Here is a 27,169-nt window from a genome sequence, read left to right on the forward strand (position 1 = left end):
GTTCACATATTTTAAATATGATTATAAGAAATAAGGCCCCGGCATGCTGCACTTAAAGGCAGGCTGAAAACAAGCACACACTCACACACCTACACACACCTAAAACCACTCACACACCTACACACACCTAAAACCACACACACACACACACACACACACACACACACACACACACACACACACACACACACACACACACACACACAACAAATGTATCCAAATTATGTTACTGAGAATATGCCACAAGGTCACGTCTAGACTCTTTCAGAGAGACAGCTTGGTAAAAACCCACAGAGATAAATAGTTTTTTGAGTCATCTCTTAAACCTCATGCTCCCTTTTATCAGGACCAGGGAGATCACTGGTGGGGGGAACACTTTTACATTTTACAATTTCTTAAACGAGCAACTTCACACTGCGTCTCACTGTGAGACTACCTGTCTCAACTATTTAAAAAAATTACATTTTGCCATTCAAATTGCTTGTAAAAAAAAAAAGTAATGAACTTTCTAGCAACTTTGTAACAAGTGTAACCTTTGTCATTACTTGGCTTCAATTTCGACTGCGGCATTCACAGTCAAAGACCAGCAAGGCCATGTGTCTGTGTCTGTGTAAACTTCGTCACATGCCATTCAGTAGGCTGGAATTTTCTCAAACACAACTCGTTCTGGCATGGCTTTTATTTATTTTTAATTCTCCAAGCTGTTTCTCTTTATCTCCCTCCCTTTGCTCTTGCTGCTTCAATCCAATTGTGCTATCAAAACACATCCATGTAGGTGGTGCTGCCTTTTTATAAATCACAATGGCTTTCTTTGTTAAAGCTGAAGAAAATAATTAATCAGGTTAGACAGTGTTACTGCAGCTAGTGTCTGTGTGTGTGTTCTCGTGATTAATTAAATAACTGCTGCTTTTCAAAGGAGCCGTTCTGTGAAGGACAATTTCTTTGCATTGTGCTGCATTGTCTCTTTACGTCGAAAACTAGAGAAAAGCACCGGATTGAAGCGGCACGGGGCCAGAAAATGTTTCTTTACAAGGTCAAAATGGGAGCAACCCAGAGATAGACCCAATAAACCTGACTGTTTTCTTTAGCCTGTCAACACGCCATTGTGAAGGAGGCTATAACCGTTTAATCCTGGTGCAGGCGTAAGCAGCACTCAATCAATGGTTGAGGGAAACAAAGCAATAAAGAGCAGCCTCGGGCCTATAACCTTTACAAAGACAACTGAAATCAAATTAATTTACTGGTCAAAAGGTCAAAATGTACAGAACTATTAGTTCCGGACCACCTGCTGTAAAAATCACAAGCCGTGGAACTTGACAGCGACACGATTGGGATATTTATTTTCTCCCTTTCTTTTTTTTTTCACCATCCCCATCTGCGGGGATCGGACTTTTCCCATTTGAAAGATAATTTGGTGGCGATGACACATCAAACCAAGCAATCTCTCAGGCTGATAGTTGGGAAATTGAACAGATGAGGAAGGCCTAACCCCTCATGCATTTTGTATTCAAACCCCCACCCCCCCCATCTCTGTCCCCGTTCAACTACTGTGGCCTCTACTGCCGAGAGAAAGGCAAAAAGGGAGGTAATTGTGGACTGCTGGAGGTGTTGCGAGAGAGAACCTGTTGCTCTCTTGTCAGATGTAAAACACGGTGTGACCCTTCCCTAATGTGAGAGGTTCAGCCCTTTATGGAGCTCAACACATATGGATCTTGTTGTTTCCAAGCCGCAAAACCACCACTTAAGCTGTTGATTCTAAAGCAGATTTTCCTTTTTTTTTCTCAGCTGCGAATTTACAACGTGGCATATTCATCATACACACATCAAACATCGGACATAATTGCACAATCACTTCAAAGGCATACACTCTCTCATTCATCAAAGTGATTACAGTGTGTTTGCCACATGGACTCATTGTTTTCATATTGTTTCCATGTACCTTACCTCATGTTTTTTTTTAACTGTAAATGGGGGGAGAGACAGACCTTTCTTAGGCTAAGCATTAATTGGCAATGAACAGCACCGAGAACTGATTTCATTTTCTCCGTCTCAAGGTGATCACCAACTCCCCCAAAGGCTTGGGGCTGCACTCGACAAAAATTCACACTCACAGCCGAGACTTAAGAACTTTTAAGAACTGGGCAAGAGCTGCTGAGTAGTTCAGGTCAACGGGTTGGTGAAAACCTTAAGGCAGAAGAATGAAATCTCCTCTCATGTTGAAGTTCCTTGCAAACTGTCATGTAATCAGCGAGGCTCCCAGTACTCACCCCATAGACCAGTTCACCCACCATCCCGTTCCACGTCTTGGTCTCGGGGTCTCGGGCTCCGTACTTCCCATCCATTACTATAGACAGTTTGTACTTAATTCCAACATGTTTGGCAATCTCAGCTGCTAAATCGACGCAGTAGCCTTCATATCTGTCATTCCCATCCAGATGCATATAATTTTTCTTGTACATCACATAAGGAGCTTCCTGTTGATTCAAACACACGCTGGTTTATTCACTCCCATGCCCTGGCACACACTCAGTTAAGACAGAAATGTGCACACATGCACTCACACTGTATGTGTTCGTGCACACACACACACCCACACGCACACACACACAAACACAACCACACATACAAACACACGCACACACACAGATTCAAAGTGTTATTATAAGCTGCTATAACCGCATCCATGCAGTCATGCATAGACAGATGTTGCCCCGCTAAATGCACACACATACACTGACAACAGCAGCGTGATCGCATGGTCACAGTGCTCTCATCAAGCCGTGGCAGCCAGCAGACACCAAGCCCAATGCACCCAACCCAGTTTTGCGCCCGTGGGTGCAACTCTGCGGCATAGTAAAGGCGGGTTAAGCAAAACGTATTAAAACCACAACATTTTGCACGTCCGTAGGAGAAGACAGGGGGCCAGAATTAGTATTTTTAGTAGGGCTGGGAGTCATTGGTAGGCAGGGTGTGGGTCAGCTCAGAGGAGGGTGGGGATGGGAATGGGGATGGGTTTCATAAGTAAATGCCAGTGACAGGAGAGGGATCAGAGAGTGCCCTCATTCAACAAAAGAAAAAAAGGGCTGTTAATTGCTATCCAGGAAAAATGCAACAAAGGAAATAATTAAAAAAGAAGAAAAACTCCATAAATAAAGTAATTAGATCAGGAGAGCCGGAGCGTGCTACTTTTTCCTCTCCTTTTCAAAACACCGGTGCAGCTCGTCTTTTTTCTCGTAGCGAGCATGGCATCATTATCAAACAATAGGACCGCTCAGGAGAGCAGGCATTGTCATTACAGCCACACACAATTGGAGTGCAAGTAAAGGGGAGCAATGGTTTGTTTGTTCTGTGCTGAACGTATCCCCTCACCTTTGGATCCACTGAGTGTCTCCCTCCTCTAAACACATGTTTACCTCCGGACTGTATTTCTCATCTCGGGATGTTAAAATGTTTCCACTTGCTGTGTGGAGTGATGCAGTGGAATACAAATCAAACCTAACTGTGCATGAATACCCAAGAGCCTTCTCCCATTTTTCTTTTTCATTTGTTAAAAATGTTTGTTTGCAGAGAAAGGAGGTATAATGTGTCATATAATCATAAGGCCATTACACAGCCAGTAAAGCCATTAGCAATGGAAGCTATCCAATAAGCCTGAAACATTTTAGTTTAGTAAATACAGTTGAAAAATAAATAAATCTAAGGTATTTTGTTTGTGTATCACATGTGGGGAAAATGCCCCATAAAAGCCTGCTTCCTAAATCACTGTCTGGAAGTTATACTTCAACACAGAACACATGTAGGAGCAATGCAAAATAGATTGGAGAAGAGATGACAAGGGAAAAAAATACCACACCTTCTTATCCCTCCTCCAATACTGTTTATTTTACTTTGCCCAGCTCGAGCAACCATTGCAGCATCATCCTCTAGTCATTCTTACGGCCAGTCTATCCCAGGTGTCATTGAACATTTACTTGATGAGGACAGACAGGTCTACTTACGTATGCGTTTGTATGTATTGTATTTTTTTTTTGGTAATTGATGGAGTCAACCATTATCATGTATACCATTATTGTGATGTCACTGCTACGACAGGCCACTGAAGTATGGAAAATCAAAATGCTTTGACACCCACACGGATACAGTTGAAACACTCCCCCAGTATATCGGAACGACTGTTTCAACGTGTAGTGAGTGGATGGAAAGCAAACACAAAAAAGATGTGGTTCTACCCGCCCAGGACAGAATGTATCACTCATTGGAATCAACACCATGACCTTGAGTGGCAGAATACGTGAAACATTTAAAACTGCATGGAAAGTGTACCATAATAGTAGTGACCACAATCGTTCGGTTTTCCACTGATGATTCGTTGGAGACCTGCGCGTCCATTATATTTACAAATCGTGTGTACTCGTTCCAGTACCCAATCTGCAAAGAGAGAACAGTGTTTAGTGACACATTCCAACCCACATACTGTACATGTAAGTGTAAAGCATATGGCAGGTACACTTCCAAGTATTACTGAACTGTCATGATGCAGAGCTCATTAAAGTGGCTAAGAGGAACTCAGTTTTTGTTAATTCTAGTGCCTCCTTCTAGCGTTAGTGTATTTATCTAGCGTGTAGCGGCAGCATGTGCATTTGTTAAGGAAGCAAGTGAAAGAGAGACCTCAGGATGCATCCCGATGAGAACATTTATTTATACAGTATGTGAATATGTCAGATTAATAATGGTATTATGACGATGGTGAAGTAAATTTATACATTTCGGGAAACAGGCTATTCAGGTCTGCTTGTCATAAAATTGTTTGTCTGAATTGGCGGGAAATCACAGTTGACCAAAGGCATTTATTATAAGCATATAACAATAGCTTTGTTTTCACTTATGGTCTCGTTTGCTGTTAGAGTTCATTCATGATCATCAGAGGACAAATGACACTGTTTCATAATAATTTAAAAGTTACTCGTAGCCACTTGAAAACAACACTGCATTTCCCAGAGGCCTCTGCCCTAAAGTTCAAACCTTGTTCAAAAGAAGAAGAAAAAAGCAGGGAATGAGTAAAATGCTAATACAGCAGTGACCTAGTAAACGAAGCAAGGCAGAGGCAGAGTTGATACATCTACATCCAACATGCAGTTAGTGTCATCATGATCAAAGATATAATGAACATTTACTGTTGGTTTTAATGAACTACAGCCGTTCAAATAGCCAAATTTGCGGGAACCGAGATGCACGAGCATACGGCAGACAGCTTCAATCCCTCCCACCTTCAGCTTCCCAGGTTTTTATGGTAAATAATTGATACTGGGGCCTGTGAACTGCATACACGTTTAATAATTTAGCATAATATTTTCAGTGGCTCCCACAGTTCCTTGCTTGCACAGTCCCGCCATTGCAGTTACTCTGTATTCTGCTGTACAGATGCTTAAGTCAAACCAATGTCAAGTGTTTGTTTGCCCATCTGAGATAATGGCTGCTCTGGCTCACGATGAAACGTGTTGCATATGTTGCTGCCAATAATCTAACTGTTGCTGGATAGGATCCCTCCCCCCGTCACATCTGGTTCCCATTTTTTTTGTTGCCTCAGATCTTTGAATGTTTGGGCCAGACAGGTGTAAAACAGTGCAGAGATTGTTTAAACACCAAGTGGAGGCGCTAGAAAGCAGCTAGCCTCTCCAAACTCCAGCTGCAGACTTGGAGTTGCACTTGTTAGATTTAGAGAAATTGCTTTATCAATTAATAAATCAATCAATCAAAATGTAATAAGGCAAAAGTATAGTACTTATAGTGTAAGTGCATGTAAAACTATTCATAATAACGATATTCACAGTGATTAATTGCATTTTAGAATGTGCAAAGAGCTGTGGTTTTAGCTTGCCTTTTAAAAGAATGGACTGAGCTAGCTTCACAGATTTGTATGAGAATACGATATAAGAGGAAAATGGGCTGCCACCTGCTGATGATTTATTGATTCTTGGGACGGAAAGTAGATTGGCATTATGGGATCATGGAGGCCAGGTTGATATTACGTGAAGTAACTACGGATGATAAATAGGATGGGTCCGTGTTCTATTTTACAAGTTAAAAAGCAGAATCTGGAAATGGGATCTAGCATGAACAATGCATTGAAATGAGAACGAACAGGGCCGATATGGTCAAATTCTCTGGTCCTGGTTAATATCCTGGCAGCGGTGTTTTGTACAAGTTGTAGTTTGCCAATCGATTATGGTAAGCTGAGCAAAAGTGTATTGCAGTAGTCTTATCTTGATGGGGACAGATCTTGCCGATATTACATATGTGAAAATAAGTTTTTGTTTGTTATGCCACGTCATTGATTTGATTTTCAAAGGAGAGATTCAGATCGAATAACTCCCTGCTCTTGTCCGTCCATGATATTTGAGGAGTGTTGCTCAGGGGAGTGTGTGTGTGTGTGTGTGTGTTTGTGTGCGAGACTGTGTGTGGGAGCCGTGTCATGGCGTGCTGCTCCAGAAGCAAAGTCCTGATCTCACCCTGAGCAGCTGGGACAGATATCAAGCCATGCATCACTTGTGACAGTCACGGCTAAGAACCCTCATCCTCTAGCTGTCACTGGGGGTGACTGGGGGGGGCTCCAGGTCCTGACAAACTGCTGCCCAACTTGTCTCATCTTCCCCCGCTCTCTCACTCTCTCCCTCTGACCTCCTTTCTCACTCTCTCTCACTCACTCTCTCCATCCATCCTTCTCTCCATCCGGCTGTAAGGGCTGTGTGATGCCAACTGAAGTGTGGGGCTTTAAAAAGGCTTGGGAGGCAGGCGGCGGCATAATCACACAGAGAAGCGCACTTATCCGGCTAACGAGAAATTTCCCAGCTGTCCCTTGAAACTTGTTTGAGGGTTATGAAATAAATATATAAAAAAACACCAGAGGTCATCATATGGTACGGGTTATAATGTGATTGTACCGCTGGGAATAACCATTTGGAAAAAAAAGAAAGCCAGAGGAATTCTTGGATCCGTTTTATAGTAATTTGTTATTTAAATGGTAATTAGTGTGATTTCTCTGCTATCCTACAGGCCAGCAATAGTTTTATATTAGGTTTTAACTATCCGATTGCAGACTGCACTGCACTGCACCACGAGCCACTGCAATGGTGGGAGGTCGGCAAGGTTAAGATGGCATGGTCCACTTGAGGGACATACACCCACCCCCCTCCCCACAATATACACCCATGCATGAGTGCATCAACAGGGGTAGAGGCTTGTTTGAAAATATTTCCCACTTTTCACCCAACCGTGCATTTCTGCCTCAGCATGTGGCCAACAGCATCCGAGTTCGGCCGATCGATAAATCATTTAAAATTGCACGTTGGCCGAACTCCACGGGTTTTTGACAGGCAGCAAAACCAAAGCTTGATGTGTGCCAGCTGGTAGCTGTGTTCTGATAAAGAGCAGGATTTTTTTGGATCAGGCTCTGTTTTTTTTTTGACAGGTGATGGATGAGAGTTGATAGAAGGTCACCCGCTTTTTGACTCACCTTCCTGGGCCCGCCTGTTTTCATCTCATAAACATCTATGGTGAAGTTGGTCCTGCGGCCGTAGTTGTCAAACTGGATGTTCCCGGTCATACCCTGCACCACGACCTGCCATGGGGGACACAGAGAGAGAGATAGACAGATAGATACAGACATAGGGGGGAATGTGTAATAGCCATCACTTTGCATATATAGCTGGTATTAAAGTGCTCGTGTGCATGCCAGCTATAGCAGGAGTGCGCCCGGTTCTCTTAATCAAATGATGAACTGGATACGCTTTAATAAAAGATGTAGTTCTATGGTAATGAGGGGGCTCTGGATTTGAGTGAGCTCCGTGCAGAGAGATACCTGCGGGGCTGAGGGAGGAGAACAGCTCTGTGCTTTCTCGCTCTCTCTCTCTCTCTGTCACTTTCCATCTTTATCACACTCTTGCGCGCTATCTCGGGCTTCGCTTCTTCTTCTAGCCTTTTCTTCAGTTTATCAGCGTTCCACTCTCCCACTCTCCCCACTCCACTCCACTCAACTCCACCCCCCCACCCTACGCCTTACCGTTTTCAGAGCTCTCTCGATGTCGATGCCTTGGCTCCACGGTACGGCCGGGTTGGCCAGACAGTCTCCGGCGCTGCCCCGGCGAGAAATGTCCACACGTTGGCGCCGCAGGTACCTGAAGGCCTCCGCTATCACCAGGATAGCATCGTGGGTCAGAGCCGAAGTGTACTGTACCAAGTCAAATAAAGAACAACAGCCGAATAGAGAGTGAGACATGGCATACATTGAAGAGATATCACTGTGCAGAGGTTTTCCTGTGTGTTTAGTAAATACTTTAAATATTGTTCAGGAACAAAAGAGTAGAGTAGAAAATACATATTTTGAGGCCAGACAAAACATAATTTATTCAAGCACTGGTCATATTGAATATTTATTATATGATATTATATTCACTTTTCTGAAGGTTATTTCAGAAGGATTGATTGTTAATTGTCTGATTTATTTAGTTAAAAAGATCATATTCACCTTTAATACAGTGTCTTACATTTTAAAGGTTGTTCAGGGAGTAAAAAAAACATATTCTAAACCACTACGTGTATAATTTTAAGATTGTGCAGCTTTTAAATGATTTTGTTGGCATATTTTCTTGTTCAGGGAAAAATCTCCTCCAGGGTAGGTCAGTGTGGGTGAGGGTCTGTCGCCTTGTTTATGAAAAAAAAAAATAGTTTGACCGGACAGATGGGAAAAGCCAGAAAACCTTCAAAACTTTAACTGCAGGTCTAGTCTGGGGAGTAGTAATGCATGTTTTTATCTCCCACACACTCTCCCCCTCCAACTTCTCCTGACCTTTTCACCACCGGTGGGTTGAGCCACCTCTCTGTTGACCAATGCACCATGACCAAATCTAATTACATGCCATTCAAAATCCGCTTCTTTCTTGATCACTGTTTAATTAGATGTAAATTGAAGTTGCGATATAACCTTGCCTTGCACCGCCCATCAATATATCGATCGGCTGGGGGATGGATGCAAAGCGTGGTGGAGGAAAGTGGTGGTGGGGGGGGGGAATGACAGAAGCGAACACGGGGGCTTGAGTGGCGCGGAGAGAGGGAGCACTTCAGAGGGGATCATGGTTGTATTCTGCATGTACAATGAAAAAACAGGCCTATGCAGGGGCCGAGTAGCCTACCTTCAGAGGAGTGTTCCGGGCTTCTGGGAATTCTCTTTCATCGAGCCGCTCCCAGCGCTGCATAAACTGCTGCACAATGGGGTTCTCAGGGCTGACTATCTGGAAGCCGGAGATGTTGGCTCCACCAGCGAACACTTTGTCCAGGCTCACGTTGGAAAATCCCTGAGATGGGGGACAAAAGGGGGGGGGGGGAGGGACAGGTGAAGGAGAGGACTTTCTCGTGACTTGTTTCTGTTAAAAAAATAATCTGGCAGTGTGCAAGGTGCACAGTGTTATGAAGCAACATGTGTTCGCCATTACAGCGAGAAACCTGCCAGTGGATACTTTGTAGTTTGTGTCAGATCGTGTTGCACTAGACTAAATATTTTACTTGAACCAGCTGGCCTACTTTCATTCAGATTGCTTTGCTACGAAAAAAGAAGAAAAAAAGGAATTTCTAAAAAAGAAAAAAAAAACCTTTGGTTGCTCCAGCTGGATTTAAAATGTGCTTCTTCACCCTGGAGCTATGACACAGTGGGGAGTTATTTCTGTTTATGGTCAAATGGCTGTTGCTCTAAGTGCGCCATTGTGTTAGGGCGTTCGAGGACATTTTGTCTGAATGCTGCATAATCACATCTTCTAAAGTCTGGGGAAATGAGCAGAAGAGGATCATCGAGTGAGGCCAGGGCCAGCCTCCACTCTAAAAACCCTCACACTAATATCAAGGCTAAATGAGCAATTCTCTCATCAGACTGGGAGGAAATAATGGCCTCTCTCCAAATATGGTTAAGGAGTTATTAAATGCTGCTTATCTATTGCCTAGGACATTCATTTCTATCTAAATATTAAAATATTAATCTAGGTAGTGGCATCCCCTCTTTGTTCAAAGTGCCTAAGTAATCTTTTTTTTTTAAACTTTATTCAAACTATTGTATTTATCCTGTGTCTGCTTATGGGACTTCTACACTTGCCCTAAGGTCATACAAGGGGCATTTTGATTTGGGATTTGAGTGAAGCTCTGTCAGCCAGGTTGTGATTCATAAGGCATGAAAAACACAACAAGCCCTATATACACCATAGAGAGAGGAAATATATATATGGTTCACTGTTTTTTCTGATTACATACAAAAGCTTTTAATCCACTTATTGTGGATGCACATTTGTGCTCGAGGCCGAGACTAAGTCCCAATCGCATCGCATGCAGCACAAAAAAAAGCAGGGTTCCACACTCCCTCCCGGGAGCTGCTGGGTTATTACTCACAAGATTGGCCAGAATGTAGTGGTAACCGCGACTGTTCTTCCCCAGGGTCACAGCCTGTGGGAGAGAAGAAAAAAAACATGGATACAGTAAACCACCCACGAGATGAGAGCAAAGAGCAGCGGCTGGTAAAGAAAAAGTGTCTCCAACAATCTCTGTGAATGTGGCGACGTCGTTGATGCAAGTCAACTACAAAATCACAAAAGCGAGTTAAGAGGAAAGCCTTTCGTTAAGGAGGAGCTAGATAATGAGACAGAAACAGGGACAACGTTATGGAACATCTCCTTGAATATTCCGCTCTTCACTTTGAAGTCATTCATGTCGCGGGGAGGATACGAGTCGTCGGCGGCAACTGTTGGACAGAAGGTGGAGGATGATTTCAAAAGGAATGTACAGTGAGACGGTTAAGATGTAGATCTCACTTTCGCTTTGAAAATATCACACCTTTGGAGCACAACAGCATGTTTCAACCCACGCAGCCCCGACTGAAAATAGTAAGTGGTGTTCTAAGCCATATCCATCACCGTAGCGCAAACCATATGCTGCCTTGTATTGTTCTTGATTTACATCTTCCTTTTGTTCCATGCCCACACATAAATCCAACAGTCAAACAGTTTTTTAACACATAACGTTGCAGACATGGTTTTTTAACTGGACTGTTATTTATGAGCTAGCTGTGGCTGTGTATGGACTTCTGAGCGACTGCCATGCAGAAACCCGTCAACCATGTCTCGGTTTTTCATCTGCTTTCTACAAACACGGGCGACACACAGTTTACAGCAAAATCAGCATGTTTGCACATGTTCTGGCCCTGGCTTCGGCCCCGAAAACAAGCCGTCAGATCATCATCTGTTTGTGTGTGTGTGTGTTTGTGCGTGTTAGGCCAGTGGGGACGCTGGATATTTATTACTGTGGATCGTTTACGACATTCCCACAGAGTGGGAGAGACTAACGAAAGGCTAAAGTGTTCATTCAGCTTCACATCTCAGGTTGCGTGAAAAATATTTGAAGGACAAATTCAGATTCAACTAGAATTACAGTTTTTGACTCAACTATTCTTGCGAACTTAAACTGACCTGGGTGCACCTGTGTTCAGAAGCACCAAACAAATTTGACAATCATCCGTGCTTGGACTGGGCACCCTCCCAAATGAAATAAACTTCTCTACCTCTTACGTGAAAGTCTGAAGATTGTCCATGACAGGGTAGAGAGAGGTTGCTGGCTTTTTTTTGGCAAAATGGAGCGCACCACACAAATCCTTTCACTGGTGCTATCAAAATGCCTGGGTGAGTCAGCGTTCTCTGAGTAGCTTTTCCCCATCGTTAAGGCTTTGCACTTCCAACACTGCTGGATGTCACACAGAGGGGAACAAACCAAGAAAGTGAAAAAGAAACAAAGGAAAGAATGGAGTTGATTTATAATGGGAGAAACAGTGGGGAGCTAATACTGTAGCTTTTTAGAATCCGTCATGATGTCTAATGAGGAGGTGACAGAAAGCTCCATGCAAAGAAATCTCTGCCGCACTCTTTACTGCAGTCGTATCGGAGCTAGATGGATCACAGCTCTACTCCCACTGCAAATTGTCTGACTCTCACACTTTTAAGCCCCTGCTGCATTTTCATGGACCAACCCCACGGCGCCACTCACTCCTTCACTGTGTGCTAACCTTGAACCTGGCCCGTAAGCCTTCCCCTCACAGCTGCCCTGGAGCAGAGCAGAAAAAGGCCCCTCTCCCCTCCCCACCCTCCCCCCTCACTGCCTGCAGCCCACAGCTCACAGCCAGCCTGGCAACGGCTACAAGCGCCAACCTTGGGATGAGGCGCAGCCAGACACTGATGACACAGAGATACACAGAACCTCCGGCCAGATCACACCAACCTCTACCCCTCAACCTCTTTAATTAGACAGACGGCAAAAGACTAGACTCCAGTTGAGATGGGCAGATTTCACTGTGGCACGTTGTGATGCACTGTTGATGACTGGCCAGTCCCTTTAAGATCAAATGCTTATGATACTTTCTTATATACATAGCCATATTCTTAACAGTCCAACACTATTTTAGCAATCACATATGTTTATCGGAATTATTGAAGTTACCGTGCCGATAAGGTATAGGCCTTTGAAAGCATAGTTTATGGGAAATACCCTTATTTACTTGGTTTTTAAAGGTGAGACGTGAACCTTGGGGCTAAAGTCATGTCAATAGAGCTGGTGCTGGGATGTGAGAAGCTTAGCTTAGCATAAACACCGAAAACAGCTGGCCAAGTTCATAGTTCAAAAACACTCTTACCTACCTCTTAAGCTCACAGTTGTTATCATTTAAACGACGCACACACACACACCAATATGTTAACATCAACGAAGGTAAGGTAAAAAAAAGCTGATGGCTGAAACGTTTTATTGTTTATAGACAATACTATGAAACATAAATATAGTATATCAATTTAAGCACAAATGCAATGTAGTCTGACTGACAGATTATGAATATGTAAGACCAAAGCAAATCGTCCCCAACAGTAGCTTGGCTGTTTGTTAGAGATAGGGTGCCGCCCACTGATGACGGTCTGACCAATCAGTGGTTTGCAGTGTTTCACTTAACGGTCTAGTACCTGGTCCCTGGAACTTCAATAGAGTAGGGGCCAAACAAGCATGTACCAGGTGCCTAGGACATTTACATGGTGGAAGGGGGGTTAGAGTAGAGCCAGTACCATCTAGTGGAAAAGTGCCATTAGTTAAGCATTTAAAGGCTACTGAAAGTAGGGAATAGGGAACAGCTAGACAATCTCAATGGTTAAAGAAAATCTAACTACCAACAATGTAAGTTGATGGAAACAGTTACAGTGACAAAGTGTTCATTAGCAAGCTTTAGAGGTATTTAGTTTGACTGTGGATCGAGATAAGTTAGCTGTCCCCCGCCACCCCCCCGTGCTGCCTGTCTTCATGCTGTGCTAAGCTAATCACACAAGAGTAGGGTTGCAAAGGGGTGGAAAGTTTCCGGTAAATTACCGGAAACTTTCCGGAAACTTTCCATGGGAACTTTCGCTCAGGAATTTTGGGAATATTCGATTTTTGGGAATTGACTTGAAATTGGGGGAAATTTAATGGACTATCATATTCAAACTTAAATGTAGTTCAAATGTTCAAATGTGTGTCTTCAAAAGTCTTGTGCTCTGGGCTTAATGTAGCCTCAATGCTCCAGGGTTCTAGAAATCATCTGTGCATGTGATGGAGGAATGCACAGTGCATGTAGGGGGCGTGGCCTCAATACCCCTGCAGTAAGCAGTGTGCTGTGTGCATGTGATTGAGGAAAAGCACATATTCTCAAGTGTGAAAGCATGAAAGCTGGTTTATTTAGTCAAGAATATGCTAAATATACATTTCCCCCGACTATATTTAAAATCACTGTTAAGGTCAAACCTTAAATTTGTAAAATTTTTGGTTTATTCCCGTTAATTCCCATTAATTCCCAAAATTCCCGTTAATTCCCGTTAATTCCCTTGGAAAGTTTCCAACTTTGAAAATTCCCGGAATTTTGCAACCCTACACAAGAGTGATAATAATATCTCATTCCTGAATAGAGGGTGGCTTAATGAGGATTTCCCAACATTTTTAAATATTCATAACTTCTGCTATACTCTGGTTTGGCCTTCAGCTTCACCAAAAAGCACAGACCCAGGTGATTGTGCATCATTATCTTTTCAAAAAATTATTACGACACCTTGGATTTACAGCGGCCGCTATTTTCGTCTCCCCCTCCCATTCTCCTTGAATTGATCTCTGCTGCTGTTATTCGCCTTTAGAGCACATATACCATACTAACACAAGCCCTCCGTAACCAATTACTTCTGTTTGCCAGTGACACTACAGAGGGGAAAAATAAGGGGTTTAGTGTGCTACTGTGATCCAGCTTTTTTTTTTTATACAGCGCAACCTTCCAGCACATTGATCCACTCACTAACTTGCTCCACCAGCTTTTTTTTTCTTTTTTCTACTGCTTATAAGGAGTGCCAGCCGTTCTTTTTTTGGTTGCTTTCAGCCTGGAGTTTTCTTTTAAGCCTTATGAGGACGGACAACCAGGATGACCTTGGCTTCACCCTCCATCCAGACAGGCCGTGCCTCCCCCTGCCAGAAACCAGAGAGCCCTAAATGTAAAACTACAGCTCCACATTTTACACTAAACGCCAGCCCATTTTCCTGCCTGACCTTTTCCCACTGCAGAACTCGCCACAGCACAAGATAGAAGCAGCCTGGAAATCAGAGCTATCCCGCAGTGTTAAAATAGCATTCACTGAGGCATATAAAAGACTAGTACATGGATGCAGACACATTTAGCCTCCCACTGAACTGATGAAAAGTCAAGGATCGCACGTGCAGGGGGATGCCATTAGCATTAGGCGTGAATTATAATTTCATGTGCAACTAATTGGTTGATAATTTTTTGGGAAAAATGGTTGCAGAAGCTGTTCTGTATAAAATAACACACATTTCAAATTAAAGGGTTCACTAAGCAGTTTCAAGATGGATTTTTTTTATTTGCATGTGCCTGTAGTTAGTTTACAAAACACGTTTTCTCATGTCATTCTTAATATTGAATAATTATATCATCATGAATCAAAACAACATTATTTTGTTAACAAAACTGTGGGCCCGGCTGCTGTAAACAACAACAGTGAAGTAATAGCTTTTTTTAAATGAATCCATATCTAGAAAGCCAGATGTACTGCATTTAATTTTATTTATTCACTGAGAATATAGCATTATGATACCTATATAATTACTTTTTTGATTTATACCAACACATTCTTAAGCAGAATAATTATTGGTGAGTGCTCTGTGGTTGTGTACTCATAATAACAAATTGATGTTAAGTCATGTCTGACAGTTAAATCTGAAGATATCTGATGTCATCTAAATGCTCTCAGTCTACCCTCTGGCTGATGAGCTAATGTTACGTCTGATTGAGGTTATTTAGATAGGTACTTCAAACTATAACCGAGGGATTCCAACTATTATTTATTATCTTCTAGTATGAGTTGTCAGTACTCAGTACCATCATTGACTTATTGCTATCTGGAGAGCAAGAAAATGACTGCAGACCTCTGCAGTAAGCTAACACTAGCTGCTATTTCTCTCTTACAAACCATTTTCATTGAAGTGCACAGACAACAGTTTAATTGTGTAGTTCTGTTAACTGAAAAAAGCAATGTTCATACAGTTTTATGTCAAATGTAAACATGTTAAGCTAGCTAATAGCATTGACCCCCCCCACCCTCCCACCCCTTGATTATATGGGTGACAACTGGGCACAGAATACATGTTATAGTGACAGTACATTTTGTTTTTAAGGGCATGATTGTTGCAATGGTGCACTCGGACTTCAAATAAGAGAATAAAGTTTTACAGTGAGTGGTATTAACAAGCTGCATGCACTGTTTCACATAATTTAGTGGCTTCATAGATAGCAAAGTGCTCCACTCCACACAGGATGGGACAGAAGGGGTGCAATTCAGCTATATTATGCTTTTGCTACAAAAGGACTTTCCTCTATACTGCAGCCTCCATTTCTGCTTGAATGCTCTCGGTACAAGGGCTCTTGGTGGAGTGCTGCCCTAATTAACGGGCCAGTAGTGGCTGTGGCTGAGATGCTTTTTTCGTGGCAGTATAGGGATACTATATGCCCCTGAAGATAGATAGCACGGGGCTTCTAGCGCTGGCTTTCCTCCAAAATTCAGAACATTTCCGCGACACCTTACTCGTATGCAGAGGATTATGCCTCCGATTGCTCCGAGATACGGGAACAATGTGAGACTCGATACGTGGGGAGGAAGGAATCACTGACACTGCTACTGATACGCCCTCAAGTTTGTGTGCCAAAACTTGGCTTCCAAACAGTGAGCTGTCCTACTCTGTTTTCAATGAAAAGGGATCAGGGTTATTTGGCTTGGCTGATTAAAAAAAAGAGGCTTCTCTGGTTTACAGACTGTATTTTTATAACTAATACTTGATACAGTCAGTGGTGTAGTGGTGTCTGGAGAAGTGGGTATACTATTAATTTATTAATTGCTTGCGGTCCAAACACTTCATTTCAAACCAATATTGTCCTTTAGAAAAGTAAATTCAAACAGTTAAATGGTGGGCTATTTTCCAGTTACTGTAGAGCAGTCACTAATTATGTCTGTTGAACTTTAAATGAAGGCTTTAAAACGATCTAAAGACTTAAGAATGAACTTATTGTAGTAACTGTGATACAGTACATACATAAACTGCATCATACAGTGGCTACAATTACACGTCGTCAAGAGCCGCAGCACACCGGTCTTAGCTTGCCTTTCATTGGCAGTGCGAGCAGGTCACATTCTGTTTAATGATAACACTTTAAGCCCGTTTAATTCTATAATCGCGGTAAGTGAATGGCCCTCAAAAGCCATACGGTCGGTGCCAGGGATTCGAAAGTGCCACCACGTATCCCCTGGATTTACATTGAGCCAGAAGGGTTTTGGCTTCATTTCAGTCAGTCCCACCTCTCAGTGGCCCGGGGACAATGAGCTTTAAACGTTTAGATCAGGAGTAACTTTCATATCAGTACAGATGTGGCTGTGACTTTCTCAACTCTGCCCCCCCCCCCCCTCCAGAGCAAATTAAGAGGGATTGAGTGTTACTACAAAAAAAGAGTGAAAGTAATCAAGGAGCTCTGAATGCCTGAGAGGATTCTGTGTCAGATTTGGTGTTGTCACTTCTTTAAATGAAAGAGGGCCGGAGTTATTCGGATTTTATCTCAGTTCGTAATACCTGTGGTTACATCTGCTTTTGCCAAGATGTAACATGAGCATACAAATGTCATCAACTGGTCGATATTGCGCCGATAGTGCTTTTCTCACTGTGTCAACATGGAGGATTGAGGACCTTCTTTTTAATGCTGGTATTTTTCTATCAGTGGCTGACCACCGTCTATCTTCCATTCAATCCCTTACCCAGGACTTATTGTGTCACATGGTCAAGCTTTTTCTCCTTTCTCAAATTTGGTACACCACAAAAGTTCCACATTCTACAACACATCCAACTGTGGACTTTCTCTTCCATTTCTTCATTCCAGATCAGAAGGTGGGATCGGGATGATCTCCGGTTCTCTATGGGGAGGCAATATGGCCGCCCTTCACGCCTCCACAGGCACCATGAATGTTGATCTAACAAATCCCCAGATGTACCTCGCATATTTTCCCCTCTCTTTCTGCGGATCCTTTTCACTTCTTACTGTTTTCTTTCTGCATGAAACTACAGCTCTGTGGCTGGCAAGATCACTCACTGTCTTTGAACAGCTTGCGGTGCCCAGGGCCTGTCCCAGACGCCGTTCATTTTCAGTTTTTTTTAATCCTGTCTCTCTTTACTCTAGTGATGAGAAGGTTGTTGCCTCTGAGCAGAGGCCAGCACAAGAATCCCCGGAGGTAGGAGGACCTGGACAGGTCGAAAAGGCAGATATGATGCTATATTTGCAATCTCATAGTCAAACACACACATGCAGGAACATGCACAAACACTCAGAGACAAATGCACCCTTGAAAAATCATTGTGACATGTAGTGTATAGTTCTCATTTACGCTTCCTTTTTTTAAACGCCAAAAACATTCTTATCAGCATATAATATCACAAACCTCCGCGGTTCAATGAAACACATTCCTTGGACGTGATTCACAGCCCCCAACGTTTTTGTCGTAAGGGAAGGACTGCCATTCGGTTAATTTATCTGCAGTGCAGTGTATTGATGGAACAGTCCTATGGACGATAAATCCTGTGTGGTTGTTACAGCATAAAATGATACAAGCCCTGGAGTAGCATTCTCCTTAGCGTCCCAAAACAAATTTGCTGGGAGACTAACTCTGCTCTCATACGAGCAAACCAAACTGCACCACATGCAGCAGTATGCAAATACTATTTCTTGCTACGTTCCTCTATCATGTCAAGTTATAAATTAAGCTAATAAAATGGACATTTCAGGTGAGTTTGCTTGCTAGTAAAGAAAAGGTATGTCTAGTGTTGTATTTGTGTTCGTAAAATGAGCCCTTTTTAATTCGAAGGAATTGCTGTACCATACCTAAGCAACGCATTGGGATTACAGCTGAAACAACTAGTCAATTAATTGATAAGTAGATGGAGAAATGAAAACCGTAACAACATTAAGTTCATGACTTATTAGCATCAAACAAAGTATAAAGAATTCATCATAAACTGTTTAATATTTGAAAACTCAAAAAGAGAGTGTGGGTGTGTTTGGATCACAATATGGACAAAAAATAACACACGTCAATATTATCAGATTTTGATCACCTTTGTTTGTGTATGTGACATGTAATTTTCCAGTCAAGCCCCAACCAGGTGTACGTGAGTAAATGTATTAGCACTGTGAGTTCCTTTAACCATTTAAGGACAATACTGCAAGATCAACAGTGAGATAACTGTACACTCCATGAACTTCATTGCCTGAAACAAAGAGTGGATTACTGCAGTCTCAAACACTTCTTTATTCTACTAAAAACAGCTGCTTGCTGTTAGCCACAACAGTAAGGCTGTTGGCCCAAAAAAGCTAAACAAGTAAAAAAGATCTTAATGCTAATGCTATATGGCTTGTCACCACAACAGACACATCTTTCACCAAGGTATTGCTATAAGGGCAGCCCAAAATCCCCCACAAAATCGCGGAAGCTCAACACGTTCCTATGCAAGATACGGTATCTCCACACTCCATGAACTTCATTGCCCGTTTCAAAATACACTCCTTCTGTGGTGGGATTACACCCGACTGAAATCATAAAACTAAACCACTGAGCTGAGTCCCATTTCCCCCCAGCAATCAGTGTGCTGGATCAGTCCCGCCTCACCATCCCTTCTCAACAGCAGTGACCTTGACGGGCTTGAGGCGACACCTCCAAAATTGCAAACACACAAGACCCTGGCCTCGACACACAGGTCCTTCTGCTCAACCTCTCTTGCGCCTGTGTCCCCCAGAGATGAAAACCCCCCGTCTACAATCATTGGTTAATAGAAGTACAGCAGCAGGCGAGAGGCAGCAGGTCTCCACATATAACTGACAGTAGGGTGCCATTTTTTGGTGTGATTGCCCTGGTGGGAGATGTTCCATCCCTGTTTCCGTGTATAATGGTCCGGCCCGTTAGGGGGTAACTGCAGAGTGAAACCCAGCAGCTTCCATGAAAGCCTGTGACTCATTCATATTGGCAGCGCAAGCCAAGATGATTTCAATTAGCTCAGACGAAGAAAGAAAATCCCACGCTGGGATTGTCACTGAAACAGGTAGTCACTGTTAGAATTGAGCACGCTGCTGTTTTGAAGGTTAGCTGTTTAAAAAGCGAAATTTGGTTCCCTTCTGCGCTCAAACAAAGTTAAATCCTTTGGAAACCTCGTCTAAACAGTAGAATTTGCTGTATGATATAGACGTTGGGTCTAAATTTGATTGAAAATAAATGTTCAGAAAAAACTGATTCTTTTACCGTCTAGAAAGTCTAAAGGACGGCGTGGGCGTTGCGGTATCAAACGGTTTCCATGGCAACAGTCATTATTTTTGTAGAACGTTCGGCAGAGAACTGCCATGATTGGTTCAAATGACTTATTGTGTAATAAGAAACCGGAGCCCGCCACATCTTAACTGAATTTCTGTATAAGTTTATCAAATCTAAATGACAATATCTTTAAAAAATAAATATGCCTAACTCTTTTCAGATGCCTACTTTCGTGGAACTAACTTCCCAAATTAGATAGGATTTGTGGATTTGGGTGTTCAGGGGCTTTAAAAAAGAAAAGTGGATGTGGTGTTTATAGTTGAGCTTTGGAGAAGGGGAAAGAGTTATCTCTACAAGGAAACTAAATCATTCATTAATGGGAACAAAGACTGAAACTGGAGAACATCAAACAGATTATAGCCCCGCATCCTTATTAGTGTTTGCAAGAGATGGGGGGGGGAGGGGGGTAAAGCAATTAAAGACGCAACCATTAATATGCCTCACATGTGATTTGTAATGAGTATTCTAAGCTTTTCCTAAAAGCTGATGTGTATTCTTCTTCCAAAAAGAAAAAGGAAATAGATTTCAGCATAGTCTCCGCATTGTATAAATGGAGGAAATTTGCAACACAAGAATTAAATTAGACACAGCAAATTAATACTAAAAAGCCGTTCAGCTTTCAACTATGACTCCGGGATCAAATTAGATTCATAAAATAAAAAATTAAACTAACAGTCGTGGAGAGGGGATATTTTGCGTGGCAGAGAAGAAGCCAATATCTAAAATGAATGCGAACCAGTAGAATCCAATCCGGGGGGCTGATTGCTTTCTAAACAGGCAGCAGTAAAGCAGCAGAGAGAGGGGTGTGAGGGTGGAGCTGAAGAGATGCATGCTATAATAGCCACTCGTATATTCACGGTAATTGTGTTTCCCACTACTACAAGAACTGGTGGACCTTTCATTTCCTCCTCAGGCCGTGGGCGTGATGGCGGTGGACGGCGAGGGGGTTTGGGGTTGTTAGGAGAGGATTAAAAAGGGATGCATCATCAGTGCTTTTCCACCAAATGGCGGCTCGCGCTCAGACCTCTCCACCTCAGGCTCTCCGGCAACTTCAGCCCACACACTGATTCTTTCAAACAAGCGACCGGCCACACAACGGCAAAGTGAGCCTCCCTGATACAGCTATAGGATTAGTGTCAACAGCATTCAACCAGATACATTGTTTAAACCTGGATGAGGCTACGCAAATTCAACTTGTATCAGGGAAAACAAATCAAATTGTTCTGGAATTGAAGCTACTTGTTTAAACTCACGTAAAAAAAACAAGCAGTTGTACAAAAAGTTTACAGAAGATCTTAGTACACAAGATACTTTGATTTTGAATGACTACAGCGTATAATTTCTATGAGAAGGAATTATAGTGAATGAACCTCGAAATGTGTGCTGGGGTAAAAGTGAACTATATGCACAAACTGATTATTTTCAGCCAATTGGGGAATATTCTGAACATTAACTTAAAGGTCTGCTATTATAAAAAATGCATAATAGCATGATGTAAATATGGGTCTCGGCTGTGACAAGAGAGTCCCGAAGTTATGAGAAAAACAACTCTCTGTTTCGGACAGTGAGAGCATGAAAACTGTTTCTAGTACAAACAGTTTTAACCTGTAAAGTAATTATAATTTGTGACCTTTAAAAATGTGATGTGCATACTGTGGCATTTACACCCTAAATGTAGCCATGGTGCAACATTGACATCCATTCACAGTTGCGTGATAGTCAAATGTTTCTTATGTTTATAGGTCTGTTTTTTGTCTCCATCAACTCCTGAGATAATAGCATGGCTCTTAAGTCGCTAGACACTCCACTATTGTCACCAACATGTGGCTAAAGTTGACAGTGTGTCGATTGGTGCTGGACAGGTAAAGCATAGTCAGGTTTAAGGGCTTCATTTGAAAGCAGCTTCTACCAACTAGCTATTGCTTAGTTGGGTGGGCAGGACAGCCTGCCTCCACGCACACGCTTATAATGGTCACTGGTCAGCGTTGCCAGGTCCGCTTTTTATAGGCGACTTTGGGCTTGTTTCTCAAGAGCAGTCACTGACACAGGGCTTTAAACAGCAACGTTGGGAGGGCTCCGGTGTCGGGGAAATATTCCAATGGCTTCCAATCTCACCTTGCAACTCAGTGGCTACTGCTGCCGTTGGTGTAGGCTACTCACAATTTCAAGAACCCAGTTCCGCTGTTGTAAACGGACTGAATATGGCTCAGACCCACTCTGAGTACGGCGATAGGAGGTGATGACATACATTCTCGAATGCTAAAAATTCTACTCGCCCGCCGTAGCTGACCTCTAAAACCGTGGTGACTCGCAATGAAACTGAAAGTAGATATAATATCGCCAATGAAAACAGACGGTCAAAACAGTGTCCAAATGAGCTAAAATCCTATATACAATAAACGGTAACATAGCACACTTATTTTTAGGTAAGCTCTAATTGATTATTAATTTTATTTTTTTTTCACACGCTTACATGTTTTGAGGCGGAGGATCCCTCCGACGCTCTCTGCCCGGCTCACCTGACAGCCCTAAACTGTCAGGTGAGCCGGTGTGTGGAACACAGCGATCAGTCCTGTGTTCCCTGCTATCAGACTCCCATCACTCATTTCACATAGTAACTCTAATGTTGTACGGCATTTATCTTCAGTTGTCAGAAAGTTGTCAGATCGCGGACCCCAAACAATGCCGTTGCCTAGCAACTTGCTCGAAAATATTTCCCTTTACATTTTTTTTTGTTTTTTTTTATCCAGATTAATTGTGACTTTATTTAACCATAAGGAGGACATCACACCAACATTTTAGTAAAAGTCAAAGAATGGGGGGACTTCAATATTTAAAAAAAGTATAGTTATGGGCAAATGAAAAACCGCCACGGGTTAAATAAAGTCCCTAGCGAGGGCTGCGACTGCCGTCTCCTACAGTCCCTCTGCCCAGACCACAAGTGCTGAATAGTATAGCTCTGGACTACCAGCATCCAGGTTGCCCAGTCCCAAAGCTTTCTCTTCTATCAGCTCAGGCTGCCTACAGTTAATACTGCGATAAAAAAAAAAAAGATACATTATGTTATATATAATGTATATTATATGTTATTCATAAACATTTTGGAAAAAAAAACATGCAAGAATCAAATCTCCCACACAGCAACACTCAAAGTTTATTTGCATATTGTGTTCTACACAATTCACAGTAAATGTGCCAAAAAGCAGACGCAGAGATCTTACAAGGGCACAGAGAGACCTCGCATCTTCGGCCTCTCTGCCCAGTGTGCCCACCTAAAATGTCTACAGGCCCACCCTAATCTAACTGTCTAGAACCGGGCCTGTTTATAAGAGCGTATTTAAAAAAGAAACCATAGTCAATATGAGCTCTTAGTTGTTACTACATTTCCCATAATGCAACTCATATTGAAAACCCAATTATCAATTTTTGTATCTGTAGATGTATAGTGAAGGTGTTTTTGGCGTTTCCACATGCACAGTGAGTGAGAGGCTGACCTGTTCTAGTATGGTGTTGATCCTGTCCACCTCACAGTCGATGACAAAGCGCTTCTCCTGCCTCCGGTCCATCTCCTCGATGATGCGTCTGAACTCGGCCGCGTCGGTTGTGCTGCTGACCGAGCGCGCGGTCACCTGCCAGTTGTTAGCCACCGCTGCCTCCATGATGGCCTGCAGTATGGAGAATCCTAGAGAGAGAGAGAGAGAGAGAGAGAGAGAGAGGGAGGGAGAGAGAGAGAGGCAGGGGATGAGTGAGTGACTCAGAGGATTAGACGCACACAGTTAACAGTTATGCAAGAAATGAGTGGCGGCTAATTTATTCCAGAGAGGTTGTTTTACTTGAATCCAAAAGGTTAAAGGCCATCTCATTACAATTTAAAATAGCATTCTTAAGTCCTCCCGGCCCACTAAAATATTATATAGAGTCTAGACCTTTTTTTTTCTCTCTGTGCAAGTGTATCTGAATCCACATTTGCATATAGAGAATGCAATATCATAATGAAGTGAAACAGGACAGGAATCGTATCTCCATATTATTAAAAAGATCTGTGGGGTGATGTCATTGCGCTTGGCATCAATTAAATGATGGCGCTTAGCTGAGCCACATGCTAACTTTGACAGCGCCGGTGAAACAGCGGGTCTCCTTGGAGGATTGTGCCAACTCATTTAAAGATAAAGACAATGAAAGATTCATCCATGGCCAGTGGTAGAAAGGAGATCATTATGCTAGCAGAAGAATGGAGAATGACCCCCCCACCCCCCACCTTCTAATGATTAATTCACACGTGGAATATTTTCATCAGAGAGAAGAGCTCTGAAACACTGTGGTCAGATCACATAGCACAGAATGGATAACGCTGTCCTATTTCTGGAGGGATAGATTGCATATATAATAGCAAAAGATGAAATGAAGGGAAACAAAGTATTAACTCCTCCAATGTACAGTACAACGGGGTGAAAATTAACATGAAGGTTATTAATACAAATCAAGTGCACACTGCTAGTATTTCATTAAGCCACGGACAAAGCAATTGCAAAAATGGCATGTAAAATAAGCTCCTTTTCCGTATCTCTATTCCTCTTTTTTCTTTTACGTCATGTGGTTCACCGATTCAAGAAATAAGGCAAAGAAAAAAAAATTGCTGCAACAGCAAATTCTGCCACACTTTCAGAAATGTACAGATCTGAATCGACAATTTTAAATAACGCTGCATGTCATGGATATTATGCAAATTGTCCCACACAGTCCGCACAGCGGTGTGCAAAGTAAACATTTGTAATTTTCGTTTTTTTTATTATTATTTTTTTCTATGAGACATTTCCTAGTAGAACCTTATCTCTATGAAGCGGCTGCAGACAGTCAACAAAGCCAGCATAGGGACCAAAGAAACAACAACAACAGCAGCCTTAACAAGAAAACCACTCTGTGACTCGTCATTGCTCTGGTTTTGCATTTCCCTTCCCATCCCCTCCCATTCCATCTCAATGGCCCCGCAGCCTTTTCCTTGATTTGTAAATGCTCTACCGCACCATGTGTGTGTGTGTGCGAGTGGCACAGCAGAGGAGCGGAGATGGATGCACAGTGTGTGTGTCATATGTAAAGAGGACTGTTGGCTATGTGCCTGGAGAAATCAAGGTTATCCGCAAACCGGGTTATCAGGCTAAATATTCCAGGCATAGAGGTTATGAATGTATTTTGCAGCATCACACTCACTACGGATCATATGTTGAGGGCATGAAGAGGTAAACATGTTCTGGGTCACCGAGCTGGTTAAATCTGAAGCAACAACTTCTGTTCATCTGAAGTCAAAAACCATATGGAAGGATAAACACATGGAAGTATTGGTATTAAAGGTCACCTATTATGGAAAATGCACTTATTCATGTTTTTCTCAACATGATTAAGGGGCCTCCCAAATAGAAACCCCCAAAGTATGAGAAAAAACATCCCTAGCCCTTTTCTCCAACTACATCCTTCTGAAAACACCTGTTTAAAAACCCCATGCAGTCAGATTTTTCTCGTCATAAGACGAGAAGCCATGTCTCCCCATTACCAACCTAATTTAACAATACCTCCACCTGTGATAATGCCCAGATACCCCTGAACCTAAATGGCAGTTAGATTCAAACCAGCATTTAGATTAGGAGCCAATCACAGCAGACTTGGCTTTTTGGAAGGCGGGACTTAAGGAGACAGGCTCTAAAACAGAGTGTTTTAGACAGAGGTGTCAAAAAAGGATATTCAGAAATGGTACTGTGAGACATAAAATCTTCTAGTAAAAACCCAAACTACAATTTCAAACCTGAAAATTAGCATAATACTGTATGTGACCTTTAAGGGCATTAAAACGTCAAACATACCAACATACATAACATTTTTATCTGGACAAGAGCCTCAGTTTCCTCCGAGCCAAAACATCTGACGCTTCTCTGAAGTATCGTCATTTTTACATGAGCACCACAGCGACGGTCTCTCAGTGCTATAGCCCCTCACATCTCCCCTACACCTAAAGAAAAAGTTACAGAATGAAGGTTTGAATAACAAGGATGTATAATTCATTGGCCTCTGGCATATGTTTCAGAACCTCTCCAACCGTAAGCCAGCTGGATGGCATGGCAGTCTTCCCAGCAATAAAAGCCTCTCATATTAAAATATGTCATGCCTATTAAATGGGTCGAAGTGGTCCCTGTCGGTTTTCGAAACATGTCGAGAATGCATCCGGTGAAGGTACAAATGCCAATGAACACTTTGACACACAGTAATCACATGACATGTTTTAAGTATGGGTTCAAATAGAAAGGTGGATGTGTGTTTCAGGGCTGCAAGTATAAAGGCAATCACTCATTCTTGGGCTGATTGGAATACACAAAAACATGTCCAGGAGGATTTTAATTGGCATAATAAACTACAACTGCTCATAGGGGAATGCACTAGGGATTTGTCCTTCATATGCGTGAGTATCTTATGTTCTGTAAAGAAAAGGAAACAAAGGGCTTTTCCCTATTTCCATTTCTGAGAGTTCTGAGGTCTGAGGCTGAACTACGCTCACTCTTATGTGAAAGAAGGAAACAATAACGTCCTGTCAATCAGATAAGAATCGCACAGGGCTTTTATTTTGAAAGTGCTGATTTGAGCGGCGCTCATCTCGTCCCTGCCTCTGGCAAACCCCGAGCCCAGTTGGAAACAATTGGATTCATTTAAGATTCACAGGGGGATTCTATTCCTGCCTAGTTTTACATTTGTATGGAAATTAAGAGATATCATCTGGAGCTGGTAAATAGTTTGTCCAGAAATGGATTGCTTTTGCTCCTGGTATTTCTTTCTTTTTCTACAGTCAGCACAAAAGTTCACGTTGAGTTACTTCGACCTTAAAAAAAGAAAAAAATCAAAATAAATCCTTAGACCGCAACTTAATCTGACAGCAGCAACTAGACTGACATCTTCTTTCCCATTTATATCAGTAAGTAAGAACAGAAGATGTTTTTGTCATTCTGTGCTTCTCTGTATTAGCCAGCCAATGTCAGCCTCAGCCAATCAATGGGTTTAACCTCCTGAGCAACATTGGGGGACCCTCGTACATGCTTTCTCAGGGGATTAGCTATAAATCCCATTCACCTCCGCCTTCAGGAACACCACAGCTGTGCTGCATCTAAAAAATGTAATACAGTCGACTACATAAA

General features: G+C 42.4%; 1 protein-coding gene across 1 annotated transcript in view; it reads right to left on the minus strand.

Moving 5' to 3' along the window:
- Positions 1–27,169, minus strand: part of gria3b (glutamate receptor, ionotropic, AMPA 3b) — a 98,411-nt gene that overhangs the window by 20,864 nt on the left and 50,378 nt on the right. The window contains exons 4-10 of the mRNA XM_080035318.1: positions 23,489–23,676; positions 10,429–10,482; positions 9,189–9,350; positions 8,060–8,227; positions 7,514–7,618; positions 4,324–4,428; positions 2,268–2,474 (exon numbers count right to left, since the gene is read on the minus strand). Coding sequence (XP_079891444.1) covers positions 2,268–2,474; positions 4,324–4,428; positions 7,514–7,618; positions 8,060–8,227; positions 9,189–9,350; positions 10,429–10,482; positions 23,489–23,676 — 989 coding nt within the window. The remainder of the gene's footprint in view (positions 1–2,267; positions 2,475–4,323; positions 4,429–7,513; positions 7,619–8,059; positions 8,228–9,188; positions 9,351–10,428; positions 10,483–23,488; positions 23,677–27,169) is intronic.

Source organism: Ammodytes marinus, assembly GCF_949987685.1.
Source record: "Ammodytes marinus genome assembly, chromosome: 10".
Taxonomy (NCBI): domain Eukaryota; kingdom Metazoa; phylum Chordata; class Actinopteri; order Uranoscopiformes; family Ammodytidae; genus Ammodytes; species Ammodytes marinus.